General features: G+C 42.5%; 4 protein-coding genes and 2 long non-coding RNA genes across 9 annotated transcripts; 3 read left to right on the forward strand and 3 right to left on the reverse strand.

The window, feature by feature from the left end:
* Nucleotides 1–116: 116 nt before the first annotated feature.
* Nucleotides 117–3,575, reverse strand: LOC6032438 (RING finger protein 10). Its single transcript, XM_001842983.2, has 5 exons — nt 2,971–3,575; nt 1,258–2,793; nt 1,044–1,198; nt 873–989; nt 117–807 (listed from the first exon to the last, which is right to left on the reverse strand). Exons 1-5 carry the CDS (start codon nt 3,056–3,058, stop codon nt 415–417), a joined length of 2,289 nt encoding a protein of 762 aa, XP_001843035.1. The 5' UTR covers nt 3,059–3,575; the 3' UTR covers nt 117–414.
* Nucleotides 3,576–6,670: 3,095 nt separating this feature from the next.
* LOC6032439 (zinc finger protein 184) lies at nt 6,671–8,759 on the forward strand. The gene is made up of 4 exons (XM_038253294.1): nt 6,671–6,908; nt 6,980–7,113; nt 7,168–8,356; nt 8,413–8,759. Exons 1-4 carry the CDS (start codon nt 6,771–6,773, stop codon nt 8,713–8,715), a joined length of 1,764 nt encoding a protein of 587 aa, XP_038109222.1. The 5' UTR covers nt 6,671–6,770; the 3' UTR covers nt 8,716–8,759.
* On the reverse strand, nt 8,733–13,435 carry LOC6032440. 4 transcript variants are annotated; one of them, XM_001842985.2, is made up of 4 exons: nt 13,431–13,435; nt 9,776–10,163; nt 9,412–9,720; nt 8,733–9,342 (listed from the first exon to the last, which is right to left on the reverse strand). In XM_001842985.2, exons 2-4 carry the CDS (start codon nt 10,151–10,153, stop codon nt 9,061–9,063), a joined length of 969 nt encoding a protein of 322 aa, XP_001843037.1. In that variant the 5' UTR covers nt 10,154–10,163; nt 13,431–13,435; the 3' UTR covers nt 8,733–9,060. The 4 variants fall into 4 exon arrangements, with proteins under 4 accessions (XP_001843037.1, XP_038109226.1, XP_038109224.1 ...); XM_038253298.1 differs by lacking the exon at nt 13,431–13,435 and adding an exon at nt 10,268–10,457 and having other exon boundaries at nt 9,788–10,201; XM_038253296.1 differs by lacking the exon at nt 13,431–13,435 and adding an exon at nt 10,268–10,456 and having other exon boundaries at nt 9,776–10,197.
* On the forward strand, nt 12,748–14,912 carry LOC6032441 (zinc finger protein 227). The gene is made up of 2 exons (XM_001842986.2): nt 12,748–12,979; nt 13,037–14,912. Exons 1-2 carry the CDS (start codon nt 12,857–12,859, stop codon nt 14,873–14,875), a joined length of 1,962 nt encoding a protein of 653 aa, XP_001843038.1. The 5' UTR covers nt 12,748–12,856; the 3' UTR covers nt 14,876–14,912.
* A 1,668-nt stretch (nt 14,913–16,580) lies between these two features.
* Nucleotides 16,581–17,081, reverse strand: LOC119767844. Its single transcript, XR_005277745.1, has 3 exons — nt 16,844–17,081; nt 16,736–16,789; nt 16,581–16,674 (listed from the first exon to the last, which is right to left on the reverse strand). It is a non-coding gene; the product is annotated as an uncharacterized LOC119767844 (long non-coding RNA).
* Nucleotides 17,082–17,667: 586 nt separating this feature from the next.
* Nucleotides 17,668–17,977, forward strand: LOC119767884. Its single transcript, XR_005277766.1, has 3 exons — nt 17,668–17,714; nt 17,769–17,822; nt 17,884–17,977. It is a non-coding gene; the product is annotated as an uncharacterized LOC119767884 (long non-coding RNA).
* Nucleotides 17,978–21,279: the final 3,302 nt, after the last annotated feature.

The following is a 21,279-nucleotide window of genomic DNA, read 5'->3' on the forward strand; positions in this document are numbered from 1 at the left end:
GCTGCTTCAATAAAAAAATCGATAGAAAAATATAATAGATCGACAATGATCGATCGAAGCCTTCTTTCAAGCGTCGAAGGCTTTTTTCTCGCAATCGAAAATGGCATAGTCGAAGCTTGTTTTGCTTTGCTAAAACATGTGCTTTTATTACGCTTTGCATATCGTTCTGTTTGGATACATTGTTTTAATCTGTTTTATCCGGTTACATATTAAGGGTGGGGTTTGTAATTTTGTGGGTTAAAGTATACATACACATATGTTCAAGTTAAACAAAAGGGCCAAAACTTAAATCTAATAATCAACAGATTTATATAAAATAGTACAGAGTAAACAAACATTTTCACTTGTATTTTGTTTTTGAGTAAGGTAAGAAATAAGGGGAAAAATAAACATTACCGCAACAAGGCTAACCATCTAGTTCAAATTCATCCCCGAGGCAAACAGCAGCGTTTTCTTGTTTTTCTTCTTCTTGTTGCCCGCACCAGCTGCTCCACCTCCCCCTCCACTAACCGCTTCCTTTTTACCCTTTCCGCCCGACTGTCCAAGGGAAACCGATCCGAGCGCCGCCTCAATGGCAAAGCTCAGATCGTTGCGGAACTCGGGAGCGCGCAACTCCTGGTCGACGTCGACGTTGTCCTCGAAGTCGCTCGAGTCGGATCTGCGGCGGCGTTCCACCGACGGGACGGCGGACATATTCGAACCTGTAACCTGGAGTAGCTTGGGAGCTGGCGGCGTGGCCAACGGCCCGAACGCGTTTGTCGAACTGGCGGCGCCGAGCGAAGGCCAACGGGACGAGGTGGACAGCATCTGGGGGAGGGGAAGCGAGAGTTTGAGTGGGATTTGAGGTTGAAGAATTTGCAAATGTGTGTTACCTTTGACCACGAAGGACCAGCGCCAGCGGATGTACCGGGGGATGCGGATAGGTCCGTTCCAGAGCTGGTTCCCAGGGTGGGTTCCGCCGAAAAGTCGTAGCTCTCGACGCTTCCGCACTGAAAGATTTAAAGTTGTAGTTTTGATTCAATTTATTGAGGCTTGTAACGCACCGAAGGGAAATGCTTGTTGGAATCGATCTGAATCTTGGCGGATCGAGCCATCGATTTTCCCAGTTGGCGCTCGTTGAATTCAAAGATTTGCTTTTCGCGGATTCGTTCGGCACGCGCGCGCTTCTGGCGGTTCTTTCTGCGATCATTCAACTCATCTGCAAGTATTTGTAACAATTAGAGCAAACTCTATCGCGTTAAGATTAACCGATCCTACCCTTAAACTGAGCTAAAACCTCCGCGGAAATCGTGCCCGGATCAAGCTCAACCTCGACCACCTCAAACTGGGTGCAAACGGGCAGATGCTGCAGATACTTGAGCCGCTTGCGCAAGTCCTCCGACATCGAGCAGCTGTCCTTTTGGACGATTTTCCCGGTAATCTTGAGCGGACCCTTGTCCAACCCGCCGTACATCGCCTGCAGCATGCGCGTGTTCATCGAGTGAAGATACAACGGTTGGCCGTCGGTAGCCTGATAGAAGTAGAAGCAGTCGGAAGTGGCGCACTGCAGCGTCTGCACGATGTCGATGTCGCTCAGCAAGAAGTTGCTGTCCTCATCGATCAGGATGTCCTGCAGCGCTTGGCCGAAGTCAGCTGGCTGCTCTGGCGCTTCCGTGACCGGTTCAACTTGCTCGGCAATCGGAGCAGCTGGTTCCGATGACGGTTCAGCAATCTTCTTGCTTGCCACCTTCTCCCTACGCTCTTTGACCTGCTCGAGGGCTTGCTGGACAAAGATGTTCTCCGGGCAGTCCATTCCGTCGACGACAATCTGATTGTCGAGTTCCTGCTGTTCGCGATCGATGATGCTGTTGATTCCGACCGAATCGGCAACGAGCAGCTTGGTGAGGATGCTGTTGCCGATCTTGGGATCGTACAGCGTAGATGTCGGAGGGCCGTCGGCGGCATCTTCCGAGGCTAGCGCCAATGCCATCGAGGTCTTTTCGCGGCGCATCAGCTGAAAAGTGACGTACTCGCCGATCGCGTACGAATGGAACGGCTTTGACACGGCACTACGCAGATCCGGCACGTGAATGGCGTCGTAGCAAATTGGACACTTGCGCCAGCTTTTGTCCGACAGGGCAAGATAGTGCAGAATGCACGGCCAACAGTACACATGACCACATTTGGTCATTTTGGCCGCCACCGGAGGATACAGACAAATGGGACATTTTGGTTCCTCGGCGCTAAGGATGTGGATCTGTTCGATTTTGGACCACTCGACAAGTTGGTCGGGCGATGCCAAGCACGCCTCATAATCCTCTCCGGAACGCACCACGAACTGGCAATTGGCCTGCAGAAACTGCTCCTTGTTGTAGCTGAACTTCTTCGTCATGTAGCAGCGATTGTTGCCGGTCTTGCTGAGGCGCGCCGGCTGATCCCGGTCACGTGGCGCGTAGTGAAAGTTCAGCAAATGGTTCAAACTTTGCTTCTTCGAACCAGGTGAGAACACCGAATGTAGTTCATGCCTCACGGGGACCGCGTGACCCCCGTTGGCCCTTGGCGCCGCTAGTCCGGTTCCATCGTACTGCTCCTCAAGCGCATCAACAGCTGACTCAAGTGCCGAAGCCGCAACATCCAAAGGAGCGACTTCCGGCCGCTGCCGCGATCGCTTGTCATAGTTAAAGTTGGTTTGGTTACGCGCTTTGGCGGACTGTCCCGCCTTGCCGCTCGAATTACGGTAACTATCCGGCTTGGTTCCGCCGGCGTTCGGCTGCTCGCGACGCTTCGAGTGGCGTGGCCACTTGACGGAAACGTCTGCAAAAAAAAAAAAAAAATCATTATCAGTGCATTAATTTGAGACGCAATATAAATTAAAAAAGCAAACATTGATAGACAAAAATTTGTTGTGAAGCAACATCTCGAAAAGGTGCAATTCTCAACTAAGATTACGAAATTCATCAACTCGCTTCGCCCTCCTTAAAAATCGCTCACCTTGGTTCGAACTCTTCTTGGACTCAGTAGGCTGCTGCTGGCCTCCCTTGGGCAGGTTCTGGTTCGAAAAGCGATGATTCTTCTCCATCGTAGGAGGCTTCTTCCGCTACGGCGCTTAAAACTAGGTCAAATGAAGGCAAAAAACCAAAAATGGGCGAGGACAAACTCGAAAGCCCGCTGCTGGCGCTGGTCACTTCCGCCGCCAACGTCGCCCTTCCGGCACGTTCTGGAGCCTGCTCTCCGCCGCGAAACGAAGCAAAGCTGCTGCTGCACACGAATGACACTTTCCGTACTTGAGACATCTTTTTAGTTGGCCATGATTGTACGGGTACGATGAAGAAAAAAGAAACTCACAAAATTGTGATTCTTCTTTCGGGGGGAGTTGGGCGAAACTTGGGAGCGAAATCCGCGAAGAAAACAGCTGCGCTGCACTGCACTCGAGTGCGTTTCTTTTCCGGAGGGTGTGGATGGGCCTGGAACCGACCGCGAAGGCACAGGAAAACCAACTTTTTTCACTTCTTACGGCAGACACGGAACGGACCGTCGCGTTGCAAATGGCGACGAAGGAATGAGAGAAAAAAAGTCAGTTCGCAAAAATGTGACGTTTGCCAGCGGAGCAGAAAAAATAAAACAGCTGAAAATGGGGAGTTGGCTTGTAGGTCGAAGTGATTACACCGCCGTCGAGGCGGGTGGAAAATTTTGTACGTTGATCAGAATTGCCCATGTTTGGGTTATTTTCCGAATTCGAGTTATAATCTCATATGTTTGGCCCATTTGCGAAGTCGGCGATCAGTCTAGAGACCCTAAATAGGGAGACTGGTCAGACTTTGCTAAATCGATCTGGCAACGTATGTTTTGTGGTTGCCAACACTGAAAAGTTTTGCTGCTCGTTTGGATACGTCAAACTTGTGTCTGTTTGGGTACGTCAAACTCACATCGACCAGTCTCCAAGGGGTTAGACTCTTCGCACGGTTTTTGGACGAAGCGTTTGTGTTCAGGGTGAAATTGGGTGCGCGATGGTGCTGGGATATGCGCGCTAGAGATCCTAAATAGGGAGACTGGTCTAAGCTGGCTAAATCGATCTGGCAACGTATGTTTTGAGCTTGGCAACACTGATAAGTTTTGCTGGGCGTAAAGGCAAATGCTCGTTTGGATACGTCAAACTCGTGTCTGTTTGGGTACGTCAAATTCACTTCAACCAGTCTCCATATTAAGGATCTCTAGTGCGGAGGTGTAGAACGCCGTGCACGCACGGCGTGCTGAGTGTATAACTCCTGCCAGTCTCCCTATTTAGAGCGTCCTTTTCGAGATACTGGAATGGACAAAAAAACATTGATTATCGAGAAATTAAAAGTGCAACATGGAGTTAAACTTTCTGTCAAGCTTCTGTAAAGTTTACCATGAAGCTGCGAAAGTTTTAATCCATGTAACCGGCTCACATCTCTCTTTTTAATTTCTCGATGCTTTGACCGTGCCATCTAGACCGTGTTTGACAGTTTGCCACAATTGAGTACCGTAATCTGGGGTGAATTGGGACTACAGTCTGAATAGGGACAGCCGTTTTTAGAGCACTTGAAGCTTATAAACTTGGAAATTAATGTACACGTTTTGTTGGCATGAGTCTTTTCTAACCTAAACCAACCAGAAAAATCAAAATATTGTGCTCTAACATATGGTTAAAACTGCTGTCCCAATTCACCCCATCCCCATGTGTCCCGATTGACCTTAGTTTACGGTATTAAAGCCCTATGTCAATTTTGATGTACAACGGTAAAAAACACGATTAAAAACCATTTCGGATCACTTTTTTTTCATTTTAGGCCATTGCAAATATTTTTCAAAGTTTATGTCGCAACCCCTTCAAAATTGGTTTGAAAAATCAGAGGGCAAAAAAAAATTTTCCAAAAAACTTCAAAATTTCCATGAAAATAGAAGTCTAATCAACTGAAAACAATCGAAAATGCATTTTTCTGCATTGATAATGATATTTAGCATGTTTAGCTCGATGTTTAGGCTTGTTTAAAAATATTTAAATTTTTATGAAATCCAATGTACAGCGCCGCAAAAAAAAATATTTTTCGCAAAAGATAATTTTTTTGCCATAATGCATTTTAAAACACTTGTTTCATCAAAATGTTGAAACCATGACTCGTAATTTCAATTTTTATCTCGATTTTTATACTTTTTTATTTTATTTTTTGCCATTCACTAACATTTCAGTCCAAATTTGTGCGATTCATGTCTGCCTGTGTGGATCAATCGGACCACGCACTGGACTCACAATCCAGAGGTCGCCGGTTCGAATCTCCAGGCGGACGCAAACAATTCTAAGTGTAAATATAGGTTTTCGGTGCCCTCTCCCCGTGCCATAACTTCACACTTAGGAGACCCGGGAGGCGGAGCCTTGTCGCAAAAAGAACGATACACGCCTGTGGATCCGTTGACAAAACCGAAAGGTTTAAGAGGGCCACATTATAAGGTGTTACGTCGATTCCGTTTTTTTGTGCGATTCATAAGCAAAATCGAGTGTCCGGAATTCGAAGCAAAAGTGTCCGGATTTCGAATCAGCTTTTAACAGTGTCCGGGTTTTGAAGCACAACAAGTCATTTTAATTTTCAAATTCTGATGAAAAATTGTTTGAAAAGACATATTCTGCATGCATTTTCTTATAACTGACTGTTTATACTAAATCCTGATGATATTTCTACATTTCCAACTTATTACATGATTTTTTGCCAGCTATAACAAAAATAATATGGCACTACGTGTCCGGATTTCGAATCATGACGTTATACCCTTTATAAATGGGTAACGTAACGACAGGTAAACTTGGTTGGGCCTCGTGGTGCGGTGGTTAGCGGCTTCGGCTGCCGATCTCTTAGTTGCTATATGGGGCGCGGGTTCGATTCCCGCCATAAAACTTCGGTCCATTTACGTAAAAGAGGTTTTGGGTGACTCACCACACTTAACCTTCGGACGCCTAGAAATGAGCAGAAACTTGCAACAGAGACCACAAAAGACCCGGGGGTCGTTAAAGTGGTTTGCTTTGCTTTGCTTTTTTGGGTTAACTTGAAAAAGGGTGGGTGGAAGTAAGTAAAAAGTAAATCTTTCCCTGTTCCTGGCTGGAACACCCGTGAAGACTATCGGGGCTGGCATTTGCAAAACGGATTCAGTGACAGTTTATTAATCAACTTAATGTTAACATGTTATGATTAATGTTAACATTCCATATTTTGTCTTCCTAAGTTGTCTTGATAAGGTCAAGTTTGTGACGATACACTACCTTCCCTTTACTAAGCAATCGAATCCAGAAAATCACCAGTTGTGTTGGTCCGAGCCGGGATTTTAACCCCGATCTACCGCTTACGAGGCGGAAGCGTTACTACTGAGCTACGTGGCTCGGCTCGGCTCGGTGGGTGGAAGTAACCCTCAAATAGGGTTTGTTTACCTTGTGTTGACAGATAAAGGGTAGATAGAACCCTTTTATGATGGGTACTTCTGATTTTGAGTGTACACTGATAATCAACATTACACACTGTTCAGTTCACTTTTACACACTTGTATGGGATTTTTCAGTTCAAGTATGATTACACGAAAGTGTGTAATCATACTTGAACTGAAAAATCCCTTACAAGTGTGTAAAAGTGAACTGAAAAAAGTGTAATGCTGTTTACCAGTGTAGTGTGACTCAAATTAAATGAGTAGTTTATCGCTAGCGTGTGATAATAAATGCTTGTTTATAATTTTTTTGACAATTTTATTTTAAAATGTTTTAAATTTGATTAAAAAAATAAAACCCGATGGCTAACACAAGTTTAATGTCCCCGATTATGTGCCGTGTTTGCATGAAGTCTGATTGTCCCTTGTTTTCACCGTACGAACCTTCCCCAGGCGGATATTTACCTTTTGATTTGATAGCTTCTTTAGCGCAAGTTGAGGTTTGTTGCAATGTTTAAAAGTTGATTAAACATTACTAATTTGAAAACAAATATTTTTTGGATAAGTTTAGATCACCAAAGATGACGAGCTTCCACAACTAATTTGCAGCAGCTGCTTGAACGACTTGGAGATTACGAATAAACTGATAACAACCTGCAAAACTTCTGATTCTCTTTTGAGGCAACGGCTTTCTGCGGATAAAGGGTATTTTGAGAGAGTTTGGTAGAAATAATGTTTTAAAATACTTTAAATTTCTAGCATGTTTTCACCACACGAATACCACGTGATTGAAGCAATTAACGAAGTAGAAGTAATAAATGAATCTGAGGAAAGTGACGACGCTGTGTCCGTACCGGATGCTCCTATAGAGCTGCTGGACATTGATGATATCATCGAGGAAGAAACGTTCGATTCTGATGAGCCGATCATTCAAGACGATATCAACACTTCCTTCCACGTGGACGACCTGATATTAACCGACCCGGTGGTTCAAACCTTCGATGGTCATCGTACGCAATGCTGCGGCTGTGCGGAGAAGTTTGATTCCAGCGAGCAACTGGAGCTCCATTCAAATGAATGCCACCTTCCGGAACGTGCAATATCCGGTCCCGCGCCGGTTGGTTTGATCGAGTGCACCATCTGCTATCAACTGTTTTCCGGCACTTCGTACCTGGACTCGCGGCATCAGCTTCCGGCGTTTCGGGATCGCCTCGTGTCCGCCGAGTTTCCCGAAGTCGTTCAATGCTGCTCGTGCGAAACACTTGGCTCCGGATCGGAAGAAATGCGGCAGCATTCGTCGCTGCACTTGGACGAGAAGGTGCCGGATGATCCGATGAAACCGTTCGAGTGCGAGTTTTGCTTCAAGCGGTTCAATTTGCAGACGGGTTTGGTTGTTCATCAAAGATTTAGCTTCAGTTATAAAAAGTTTGTAAAGGCGAAGAGACGCGGTTGTGCGGCGACCAAGAAACGGAACGAGATCGAGCGGAAAACGGCGGGTCGAAAGTGCTGCGGATGTTCGGCCAAGTTTCCGTCGGAAGATTCGCTCAAGCAGCACTCGCAGATGCACCACGAGCTTTATCGCCGGAATCAGCCGGACCGGTACAATCCGTTCGAGTGTGAGATTTGTTTCAGACAATTTCCGACGGCGGCGCGGCTTGAGCACCACAAAATGGTTCCGTACGCTCGCGTCCATCAGTGTAAGCTGTGTGAGCGGAGTTTCGTCTCGGCGCTACTGTTGGCCAAGCATGTGCAGAGCCACAGCCGGAAGCCGGGAGAGGGAGAAAGGGTTCAGGAGAGATCCGGTGCGGAAGTTCAGTGCGACGAGTGCGGACAAATGTTGAAGAATAAACACTACCTCAAACGACACCGGAAGTGTCAGCACTCCCAGGAGAAGGTGTTTAGCTGCAGCATCTGCCACCGGAGTTTCAAGTGGAAGCACACGCTCTCGGTAGGTTTTAAAACGGTTTCGAATGTTGAACTTTGATTAAATCATTTTTTTTTCAGGTTCACCTGAGAGTTCACACAAACGAGCGCCCGTTTAGCTGTTCGTACTGCGAGCGGAAGTTTGCCCACCTTACGGACAAGAATCGGCACGAGCTAACCCACAGCGGCCAGTTTCCGTTGCGATGTTCCGTGTGCGACAAGGGGTTTCCGGCCGGGCGGCGAAAGCAGCTTGACAAGCACATGCAGCTGCACGAAGCCGGCGAGGATTACCCGCTGCGGTGCCGGTTCTGCGATCGAACGTTTACGAAACTGTTCCAGCGCGACCGCCATCAGGCCACCCACGTGGCAAGTGAGACGGAATAAAATACAAACGATTTTTGTTTGGAGGAATTCACTTTATGCGAAAATGCTTGCTTAATTCACTTTACTACACATCATTACCGTTGACTTGATATTGATCTTCATTTAAAACAATGAATAAGTTGAGTTATGGTTTGAAATACGATCGCGTCCTGCTTCTGCCCGCGCTGGTCACCCTATCTGCTAGATTACCATTAGAATATTACACATTTAGTACACATTAATGAACAGCTAAGAAAAGGAAGGATATGCCACGCCATGCTAATCTGGACTGTCGGATTGTTGAGTTTTGTTGACAGCGAATGCTTCAGCGGATCCACCCTCGAGAGCAGATCCACACGCCTAATTTCATTCCTCTTCGGCGCCTTCACTCTCTTCGCCCTCCTCCCCTTCGTTGTCTTCGAACTCTTCGTCCTCGTCATCCGTGCCGCCCTGTGAGTTGCCTGCGTTGCTGGTGCTGCGCTGCTCCGGAACCCCGTGCTCGGCCACAAAACTTTCATACTCGGCCCGCGATTGCTCCTCCAGCTCGTCCACGTTGGTCAGCTCGACCCGCACCTGTTTGGACTGTTCGATGCAGCGCACCTTCACCTCAATGTACTCGTTGGCACGTTTGTCCTCCCAGCAGGAATACTACAAAGGAGAGAGAATGAGAATCGATTAGGCCAACTCTCTCAACCGTGACCGCCTTTCCAAACTCACCACCATCGACGAGTTAAACTGGGGCAGTTCCGTGTCCACCGTCTTGTCGCGCAGATACTTTTGCAGCAGGCTGGAACCGTCGCGGCGCCACAGACAAACCTGCGGATTGTTGACGATTCCGTCCTTGAGATCACCCTTGAATATGTGCAGATTGAGGAAGCCGAACTTGTCCGGGAAACTCTTTAGCGGCGTGACCACCTTGCGCTGCAGTGGAACCGGCTTCGGAGAAGCCACCGCCGAGGTCGTCGGTTCCGCTTTGATTATCGTCGTGACCGACGTGTGGCCTCCGTCCTGATCTGCTTTCTTGGGCTGCAAATGAATAATCCTCCATAACTAAAATCGATCCTCAACCAACGCACCTCACCGTTTGCTTCACCTTCTTGGCCAGCGGCGGCTGCACCGGTTCCGGTTCACTGTAATCCTCCTCCGCCTCCTCTTCCTCCTGCTTGCTCACCTCCGGTTCCTCCTCGTCCGAGCTGGGAGCTTTTTTCTTGTTGGACCTCCGAGCTGTCGCCGATGGTTTGCGGCCACCACGGCCGCCACGCTTTCTCCCTCCTCCTCCCCCATTCTTTCCGGCGGACCCTCGGGGCGGAGACGACTTTTTGCCGGCTCGACCGGAGGCTGGACTTGCCTTTAGCTTTTTCGTCTTGGGATCTCCCTTGGCCGGCTGCCAGTCCTCTTCCGAGTCTTCAAAGTCCGACTCGTCGTCAAAGTCTGACCCCTCCAGCTGGGTCGTCACCATCTCCGTTCGGCTTCGCATGGCTGGCCTGGTGGTTCCGGAAGCTGCTACCTGTGTGGGAGGAAGTTACGTTAAGCCGGAACTATCCACAAGGAGTGTAAACAGTTTCATACTTACAGGATGCTAAAAATCGACGCGGTTGCAGACTTCTGCGGGGCGAAAAGCCAAAGTGGCCAAATGGGCTGCAAATCACTTTGTAAAATGCGGAATATTTTCTTATTCTTTGGGAAAAAATCGGCAAGAATTTTTGACGACTGATTCGAGCAACGCGCAGAACCGGACTTTGGTTTGCTTGGTTGTTTGCTGTGCACAGCGAAAAAGAAAAGTATTGGAATCTTGAAATATCAATCAAAGAATTAGTTTAAGAAAATATTACTGCGGGCGTTAATAATTAGAATTTGTTGGCGTTGGTATGACCGCATAAAAATGGTCGCATGACAGCCGCATGACAGATAAACTAACTGAACTGAAACTGAAACGGTACAGCAAGCATTGATTATCTTCATTATTTCAAATAAAATTTTCATCAACAACTGTCATTCTGAGAAAAATATTGATTCTTAGCCTCTCGAAATGGTAATTTTTTATTTAAATATTAAAAAGTAAATTTGGACACAAATCAATTGTCTTTTTAGACATGGCGCATGCTCGGCAGGAAGTGCTTCACAAGCAAGCTTCACCCAAAACGACCCTCCTTTGCATTTACGGCTTTTACTACTTAAAACTAAGTAAAACTCAATTGGCCAAAATTTATGGCAAGCTCCCATCTACGATCGCAAACTGGATTGAAAAGTACGATGAAACAACGGTTCCAGCCTTGGTTCCAGCTCAAGTTCGGCAAGCAAATAAGCATTACCCAAGAGCTTCAATGCTGAGTTTTCTGGGCGTTAACGGATGGCTCGAGTCCTTTTCCGTGGGAGGCTCCAAGATTTTCGGGAAATGTGGATACTTTCCGGGGAGTCTCTTTGATCCAAGTGTGGATTTTAATAAGACTCTTAAGGTTCAGCATAAGTTTTTATTGTATTGATACATGAAATAAATGTTGAAATGAAGTTTAATATTCGGATATAATCGCATTTAAACATTAAAGGCTTTTTCTTTTGCCTCTTGCTTCCTGACGGCTCGTTCAATGCAGGCAACCCATTCTGTAAGTCGTACAATAATGTCAATCGTCAACATTTTACCAACTGAAACAGATCAATCTTTCTCTTGTAAACCGATCTTGTTTTAGAGCGGGAAGCACATGGTTCGTTGGCGTTATTCGTTTCTTTTCTATTCACAGACTGATCACGCGCTAAAAGTTCGTTCACGAGGTACGAAGCAAAATCGGCCTCATCACATTGATCCAGTAGTAATTCTGGTTCCCCGCAGCTCGACTCGTCTTCCGATGAATCGGATGCTGAGTTCAATGCGTCATATGTAATCAAATCGTCTTGAGAGGAGATTATATTAGCTGTACAAATGAATAATTATTAGTAACAATAAAACTTATCAATTTTAAACCAAACCTTCGTGTGGACAGCAAATTTCTTTTTGTAAGCAGGAAATAGTCAACTAAATAAGAAAACAGATGATTAATGACAGATATTTTCATCAAACAGAATATTTAACGGTTGCTATGATCTTATTTTTTAACAGGCCGCACGTCATGCGGTCATAACACCCAGGCGTTTTATAAAATCACTGAAATTGATATTATCTAGATACGCGCAATAATTGGAATAAGTTTAAAAAAAAAACTATCAAAATGTGAAAAGACTGCGAAGTCACGATCAGGTAAAATACTTTTGGAATTTTAGCTTTTAAAATAATTTTCTACAAAAAAATCCAAAACGCACTGATGAGTGGATTTGAAAATGTCATTTGAAAACAAACACAGGGTGCCTCAAAAGTTGGTGACAGCGCTCAACACACTAATTTAGTTTTAGCAATTTAATTTGTAAATTGTAATAGTTCTCCCAATGATACGGTAAACAGGAGTTACTAAATTTAGGAAGAATTATGATATTTTGTAAATTTGATTTCGTCTGTGCAAAGTTGGTGCCATGTGATTCCCTGACTTTATAGCTGTCGGCCACCATTGCTAGTACCAACCACTAGTGTCTTCCTTTTATCTACAAGGACTTCGCCGCCCTGGGCTCCCAAGTGTATGAAAGTATGGCACGGAGCGACGGCGCCGAATACCCATATTTACACAAAGAATTTTGGTGCCATGTTGGCTGTTTGAAAATAGACGAGCTTTTGGAAGTATCAACCAAATTTAAGCTTGAGTTCGATTTCGAGTGGTGAGACGCTTCTATGACATGAATGAAATGACCCATAACATAAAATATTATAATAAAATCATCAAAACTTCAAACTATCGTGCAAATCTCGGGTAAGTTTACAAAAAGCCGTAAGAGCCACCGTGACCTCCGACAGTAATAATCGTGTTTCTCCAAATTGTAACAAAATTTCATTCATTTTAGCTCAGGGCACTTGAAAGACGTTTTTTTTTCGCTAGAAGCTCAAATATACCAAATAGTTTATGTTGAGCGTGTAAACGTTGTTGATGCACTAATCGAAATCTCATACGCCCTTTTTAAAAGTCACTTTTTGTCAGTTGCAGCGGATTTGTCAACAATCAAACACAAATATTTATTTTTTCAGGGAATCATAAATAATTTATTTAAGAAAAACCACCGCAAATAACCGGACTAACCAACGATGGACCAGGGAATCTGCCGCGTGTGCATGGACGACGACGGGGAAAACTTTACATCGGTGTTTTCCGACGACGGAGGCAAAATAAACGCCGCGGACATGATTGTCGATTGTGCGGGGGTGGATGTAATATCAATAATTTCTTTTTAAAGTATGAAAATATTGAATAACATTTATTTTAAGGTTGCCAAAGACGACGGCATGCCGGAAATGATATGCAACGAGTGTCTGTGTGCCATCCGGGAAGCGCACAAAATTCGCTCCAAGTGTCGAAACACGGACAGGAAGCTGCGCAAGATTCTCAACCTGGGAGCGGGGAAAGCTCCTGCAGGGAAGGAAGCTGGACCGGTTATCCTGCATGAGATTGCAACGCAAACTGAAATGGTGCAGGAGAGTCCGCCGGAGGAACCGCAGATTAGCAGTGAAGAGTTATTGCCTATTTTGCCGGAGATTCTGGAAGAACCGGTGATTGAGAAGGAAGAAGAGAACCTGCCGGTTCCGGATTCTGTGGAGCACACCTCAAACGATGCCTATCTCCAGTACGAAGTTGAAGAGTTGCCGGCTGTGTTGGTGAAACAAGAGCACACGCAATCGTTGACGCCGGTCTACGACACGGAGTACCTCGTGGAAGAATTGAAAGAAGGCACTGGAGAAGAACCTGAAGTTGAATCGATCGGACAAACCGACGAGCAACAAGCTCTAAAGCAGTGCGAGGCTGTGTTGGGAGAAGAGGAAAAAGGTGACAAACATTGCATAAAGATCGAAGTTGAAACGCTGGACGAGATGGAGTACGAAAACTACGAAGCAATAGACGAAGATGAAGAGGCTCTTCAGTGCGAAGAACCGGTTGGAGGAACCTGCTCCGAAGAAATTGTCAGCTGCTGCGGTTGTCCATGCGAATTCAAGTCCATGGTGGAACTAAGAGCTCACTCCGAGTTAATACACTTTCCCATAGATGAAGGTACGGGCATATTGGATAACTTCACCTGTGAGATCTGCTACAAGGAGCATTCTACCTTGAAAGCATTTGCCCAACACAAGACAAATCGCTACAACCGAAAGCTGCGAATGTGCGGCGTCTGTCGTATTGTGCTGTCGAATGTGCGCAAAAAGAAACAGCACGAATCGTTGCACAAGAGCCTTCCCGCGGGATTCCACATCGAGTGTTGCGGCTGTGATCATCCGATTCCTTTCAACCAGTACGGCCTGCACATGGAGCAAATGCATAGGCCGGAAGATCGTGTGGTTACTTCGATGTTTATTTGCGAAATTTGCTTCACGGATTGTGGGACGAAGCAGCAGCTGGAATCGCATCAATCCAAGTTTGAAGCTTTCATGCAACAGAACAAACCGGTCAAGCCTGTTTCGTTTGACGACAAGCTCGGCATAGTGTATTCCGATGCCGATGGTAAGCAGCGGTTTGTTTGTGACATTTGCGAAAAGAATTTCTCGACAAAGGGCAATCTTAAATCCCACCGGACTCTGCACGACTCCTCCCAGAAACCGGTGTTCAAATGCACGCTTTGTGTTCCCCAAAGAGACTTTTCCAAAAAGAGCAACTACAACGTCCACATGCTCAGAACGCACTCAACCGAAAGCTTATGTTGCCCAGATTGTGGCAAGAGTTTCAAATGCTCAATAAACCTTAAAACTCACATGAGAGTGCATACCAAGGAGCGGCCTTATCTCTGCGCGTATTGCTCGAAAACCTTCGCACATCTTTCCGACAAACGACGGCACGAAATAACTCACACCCAGAATTACCCGTTCAAATGTGACCGCTGCAGTAAACCCTTCACCAGAAAAACGGTCCTCGAACGACACCAGGAAAGTTGCGGTCATCGGAACAACAGACGGTTTATCGATTCGCTGACATCACACGACAAGCCGCCGCAGCAAGATCCGATCGAGTTTATGCTGCCGACGGGGGTGGTGCCGGAGGCGGACGGCGAACAAACTGAAGAGTGGCCGATGCAAACGCTGGACGAGGGAACATACGAAACGGAAGTCGAGATTGAATAATATCTGAGCGAAATAAAATCTGCTGGCAGGCTAAAAATGGTGTTTTATTTGTATTCAATTTTGGAAACTGGCTAGAAAGCCTTCACTGTCCCTATAATGTCCTGTTTCAACTACATAATTTGCTGATGTTTGGATGAAAAGCATTTGCTCACTTTCTATTTTTCTGGTTTAATGAGTTGAAATTTCCCACAAATATATTCATACACTTGGCACGCGAATTTAAAAAAAACATGGAGACGCACGATTGTTCATCCAATGAAGTTTCGTCAATCTCTCTCTTTAAAGTTCAAAGGGGCTTTGGTTTTGTATGTATGAGAGAGCGACACGAGCTTTTCTCTTCGTTGAGATGTTTCTCTCTTGCTCTCCAAACTTGAGAGCGCACGAAAGCTTCGATTGGAAACAACCTTGAAATGTCGGCCATTTTGATTTCCCGTTGACGGCTTTCGTCGCGTAGCGACAGCAAGCCCAAAAAAGATCAAGCAACGAACCTTACGAATCTATAGCTCAAAACTAAACATAAATAAACATTGACTGATGTTGGATTAATCGCAAATAATTTCAATGTTATCAAAAGGGGTTAGGGCACCTCCCAAGAAAAGGGGTCAAGAAATTGCTTTACGAACAGCAGAACAAAGGAGAGGGAACTTTTCTTCACCCTCTTTGTCTTGCTTTCGCTGCCGTTGCTGTCTATTTTGATTTTTTTCTTGATCGGTTCCTTCCGAAGTGCGTATACGGCTTTAATTTTGTACATATCTAGAATTATTTTTAAAAAGGTCCTATAAACAAAATTTCGGATGTTTTTGAAACCGCCTTGAGTCAGGGGTATTTGAAAACTTCTTAGAATAATAGAACGAATCATAGGCATATTTTACATTTTCATTTATTTTTTCAAGAATTCCGGTAGAGGCCCGGAAGGAATCCATAGAGCGGTTGCCTGCCTCCGGTGGCAGGCTGGTTACCGATTCAGGAATGGACGCATCCCGTTATGGTTAACCTGGGACAGACATTGTGATAGACCACAATGGACACGTCAAGTACAGTCGTACCTCTATTAATCATTAAACAAAAAAATAACTTGTCAAAAAAGATAGAAAAATTTCCTAGCAAGTATATAATTACACTGTCTAATATAATATTTTCTAAGATATTCCAAAAAATCACTTCTTTGAAATTTCTAAGCGACCCTTTTCCTAATACTGAACGTTACACAATCCTGTCATTCCCTTTAAATAGCAAGCGCAAAGCAAATTTGTCCCACCCAAAAGGTTTCATGTTAAGATTTCACGAAAAAGTGGGATTTCTAGAACATGGTGTCGTCATCTGGGACAAATTGATTTTTTGGTTTGTTTCGGATAGATCAGAAACAGATTAACAAAAATAGTGAATCACGCAGAAAAATCTGATTGTGAACTTGGCAAAATGTTGGGTACAGCTGCTAAACACGATTGTCGTCTCAAAGCCGGCAAACATGTTTGCCAAATTCAACCTAATATGTTTGTGGTTTCAACAAACATGTTTGTCATTGCCAAGGCCTGACATGTTTGTAAATACAATAAACATTTGGGATGATTTAACAAACGTGATTGTTGATTCAAGGATCATCTTTATGAAAATAAAAAAAACCGGGGCAGGCTTTTCTTCTTTTTCTTTGTTTTCTTTATGTAAACAAAAGATTCTTTTGATTACATTTTCAATTCATATAAATGCATCACAGGGAGTTCCGGCCACACTCATTTGACAGGCATTTTCGCTGGACACCAAATAGAAACATCAGCTGCTGGAGACATGGAGAAAGTTATCTGAAACTGAAACTTCTGAAAAATCAAACTCCTCAAGAAAATAAAACGACATAGCTTTTACCTGATTATACCTCGAAAAAAATCCACCAGCTTAGTTATATGGAACGAACAGTTACTGGAAAAGGAAAATATTAGGTTTGATTATAAATCGAATAAACTAGATACTTACCTATATTCCTTAGAATTCCACCTTTATCAGTTCGGCCATCTTGATTGAGGTTGGAGTAAAAACATACACTGTTAATTTTCCTTACACGTTTAAACGAGTTTAGTTTCAAACAACAAACTTGTTTGTCAAACCGGCAAAATGTTATTAGAACCGAGAAACAATGATTATTAATATATTAAAATGTGTTTGTGGTACTTATAAACCGTGATAGTTGTTTGTAATAAACTGTTTTGTTAATTCAAACTTACATAATTTTTATGCGTGATCAATTTCCTAATTTCAAGCTTCCAAAACCTGCTGTCCCTATTCAGACAGTAGTCCCGATTCGCCTCAGATGACGGTACTAACTTGCTGAATTTGACTGCACCATTAACTCAACAATATTTTTTCATTGAAACTTATATTTTTTTTGAAAAATAATAATTGTTTCAACAGCTCTAGATCCTATAAACATAGGCAATCCAATACAGTCATCCCACATATTCGGAACGGTTTCCAGATCGGCCAATGTTCAAAAAATCATAGCAAATCGATAATTGAACTTAATGATTCGCTTTTACCTTCATTTGAAAGCTTTTCTTGCGATCTTTCGAATGCTGTATCGAATTCACGCATAAAAATTATGTAAGTTTGAATTAACAAAACAGTTTATTACAAACAACTATCACGGTTTATAAGTACCACAAACACATTTTAATATATTAATAATCATTGTTTCTCGGTTCTAATAACATTTTGCCGGTTTGACAAACAAGTTTGTTGTTTGAAACTAAACTCGTTTAAACGTGTAAGGAAAATTAACAGTGTATGTTTTACTCCAACCTCAATCAAGATGGCCGAACTGATAAAGGTGGAATTCTAAGGAATATAGGTAAGTATCTAGTTTATTCGATTTATAATCAAACCTAATATTTTCCTTTTCCAGTAACTGTTCGTTCCATATAACTAAGCTGGTGGATTTTTTTCGAGGTATAATCAGGTAAAAGCTATGTCGTTTTATTTTCTTGAGGAGTTTGATTTTTCAGAAGTTTCAGTTTCAGATAACTTTCTCCATGTCTCCAGCAGCTGATGTTTCTATTTGGTGTCCAGCGAAAATGCCTGTCAAATGAGTGTGGCCGGAACTCCCTGTGATGCATTTATATGAATTGAAAATGTAATCAAAAGAATCTTTTGTTTACATAAAGAAAACAAAGAAAAAGAAGAAAAGCCTGCCCCGGTTTTTTTATTTTCATAAAGATGATCCTTGAATCAACAATCACGTTTGTTAAATCATCCCAAATGTTTATTGTATTTACAAACATGTCAGGCCTTGGCAATGACAAACATGTTTGTTGAAACCACAAACATATTAGGTTGAATTTGGCAAACATGTTTGCCGGCTTTGAGACGACAATCGTGTTTAGCAGCTGTACCCAACATTTTGCCAAGTTCACAATCAGATTTTTCTGCGTGAACATTTGCAAATTTTAACTTTTATATGAAGTTTTTGAAGAATTACTTTGACCCTTGAAATCCACAAATTCGGAACACTTTTTTCTTACGAATGTAAACAAACTTTAGACCTCTCCAGGAGTACATATTTATTACCAAATAATGGCTTCTCACACTGAAACCAATGAAACTCAAGCTTAGTGATGTGACTTTTTTTGTGAAAATATCAGTTAAATTCATGTGTTCCACAATTGTGGGAGGCACAATAACATCCCACAATTATGAAACAGACCATTTCGAGGCAGTGTTTTGCTGCTCTGGACAAAATAGTCTTAGAATGAAGTTTTTTGTTCAAAAAGTCCTACTTTTATTAGTGAAATAGCAAGATAATGTCCAAATGAAGGTTCTAAAAATAGTAAGGTCGACAGAAAAGCTACTTTTGGCATGCTATTGACAAATTATCATAAAAGTGTTCCGAATTTGTGGGTGTTCCGAATATGTGGGATGACTGTACCATAAAGAAAATTTTCGAAAAAAATGACCAGAGGTTCTAGAACTAGACAGGTGCATACTATTGGTTTTTTAGCTTTGGTAGAGTTGTTTGTGGGCAGAGTCAGGGCACATAACGTCATGATTCGAATTCCCGGACGCTTCGAAACCCGGACACCTCATCTTGTTTTATCAATTATTTGGATATAAGTTCGCATTATGAATGTCAAAACTGTGTTATTTGATGAATTCTCACATCAACTTTCATTTAAATATAAAATTATAAGATTACCTAAAAGGCGAAACATTACACGTGAAATATTTCATAGGCGTCCGAAGCACCGGGAAGGCAAAGCAGAAATTTATGGTTTTGATTTCCTTAAATTTTAGCAAATTTTGATATAAAATATCGATTGTCTTGATGTTAACAGCTTATTTGATATCTAAGAATGCCATTCACTAACATTTCAGTCCAAATTTGTGCGATTCATTAGCAAAAACGAGTGTCCGGATTTCGAATCAGCTTTTATCAGTGTCCGGGATTCGAAGCACAACAAGTCATTTTAATTTTCAAATTCTGATGAAAAATTGTTAGAAAAGACATATTTTGCATGCATTCTATTAAAACTGACTACATCCTGGTGATATTTCTTCATTTCCAACTTATTACATGATTTTTTGTCAGCTATAACGAAAATGATATGCTACTAAGTGTCCGGATTTCGAATCATGACGTTAAGCTATGGAAAATATATGCACCGGCCAAAGTTAATTATCATTTTATTAGAATTATGTTTAAAAAGTTACAAATTCATATCAAATTTGAAGACGCTGGTTACAAATCTAGATCTGCATTGGGTTAGTCGATTTACTAATCTAGCTATTAGTTGGTGACATTCTCTTTTTTAACTCTATCGCCTCTCTATTTTTAACAAATTAGATCTGTAAGGCTTTGTTGAATGGGAGAGAAGTTTTTTTTCTACAACCAGCTCCTTTAGTTGTCCCGTTACGCAAAGAATGGTTAAAAAAAACTCAAATTGCAACCTATTTGTTCACGTCAGGGAGATTAAAAATTGAACCGTCAATAAAGTTGCGTTTATTCAGTTTAATTTTATTTATTTTGGCCAGATGCTAGTTTTATATGTACAAACAACCTCTGAAAATTTCAGGCAGATTGGTGAAGTCCAAACGACGTCCCATACAAAGGGATATGCCCTGTTCGTGGACTCGTTCTTAAGTTTTTTTCCTCACGATTCATATTCTGGAGAAATCACAGATAGGGTAGGGTAGTCATCAATGAGACACTTTTGGTTTTCAACTTTCAACGATTTTTCTAATTTTTTCATCAGCATGTTTTAATGAGCTTTTAGTTGCATTATCATTCTTTTAATGTGTTCTAACATTGACAAAAATATGAGATCGATCCGACATCTACAGCCAGAGTTATTCAACTATCTCATTGTAGACGCACTTGGCAGGAACAATGAGACAGGTGGGGAACAATGAGACACTCTACGAAAATCAACATTTTTCTAGCAAAACATCATGTTTTTGTATTGTTCCATTGCAGGTGACTTGCCTTGAACATTTTAGAGCAATTTTGCCAACATGAAACTTTTAATTACAAAAGTTACACTAAAAAGTATTTCAATTTTGTAAAATCCATATATTAATACCAAATAACTTTGTATTTTTGGTTAAATGAAGTTTAAACTCTATAAATATGCCAAAAATCACTTTTAATTCATGCTTTGAAAGATTTCCATCGATTTTGAAAAGTTTATTGAAGAAAAATCAAAGTGTCTCATTGTTACCCATGGGCTGAAATGAGTGGGGAACAATGAGACAGCCCTGGATTCTGAGTTTATTCTAAATTTTGGCCAAATCTAATGAAAGGACATTGTAGCCCAACTTAATCCCTATGGAACGTCGAAAGAAATTTGAAGAAATATTAGTTTTGGTGTAAATGGCAGCCTACGAGCGAAAAAGTAATTTTTGTCCATAATTTACTTTTACACCCCAGAATCAAACATTTATGAATAACTTTTCAAGGGAGCGTCCATAACCAAAGCTACTAATATAGCAGACGTGTATCCAGTAGACACACCTTTCCCCCAAATATGAGCCTGATTGGTTGAAACTACGACTTGTGAGAGCCATTTTATCATTGTTCCCCGTGTCTCATTGATGACTACTCTACCCTACACTTTTTTTCAAGTTATGTATAATTTTTGTGAGACAATCAATTATCTTTCCAAATATGTGTTAACATTGAGAAGCAAATTCTATGTTTGAGACGTTTCAATCAAAACGTGTTTTTTTTTCGAAATATATATTTCAAACAAACCTTCTTTAATGTTTAAGCTGCATAATAATTCGTTCGTTTCGTTGGATTGAGTTGAAGATAGTTTGATTCAAAATAAAAAATAGCTCTATTAAACTTTTGGCAGACTTAGCAATGTTTAAGCAAACTCAACTAAGATTTTAGTCAGGACGAAAATGAACTCATCGATTGA

This window comes from Culex quinquefasciatus, chromosome 2 (assembly GCF_015732765.1).
Source record: "Culex quinquefasciatus strain JHB chromosome 2, VPISU_Cqui_1.0_pri_paternal, whole genome shotgun sequence".
Taxonomy (NCBI): Eukaryota; Metazoa; Arthropoda; class Insecta; order Diptera; family Culicidae; genus Culex; species Culex quinquefasciatus.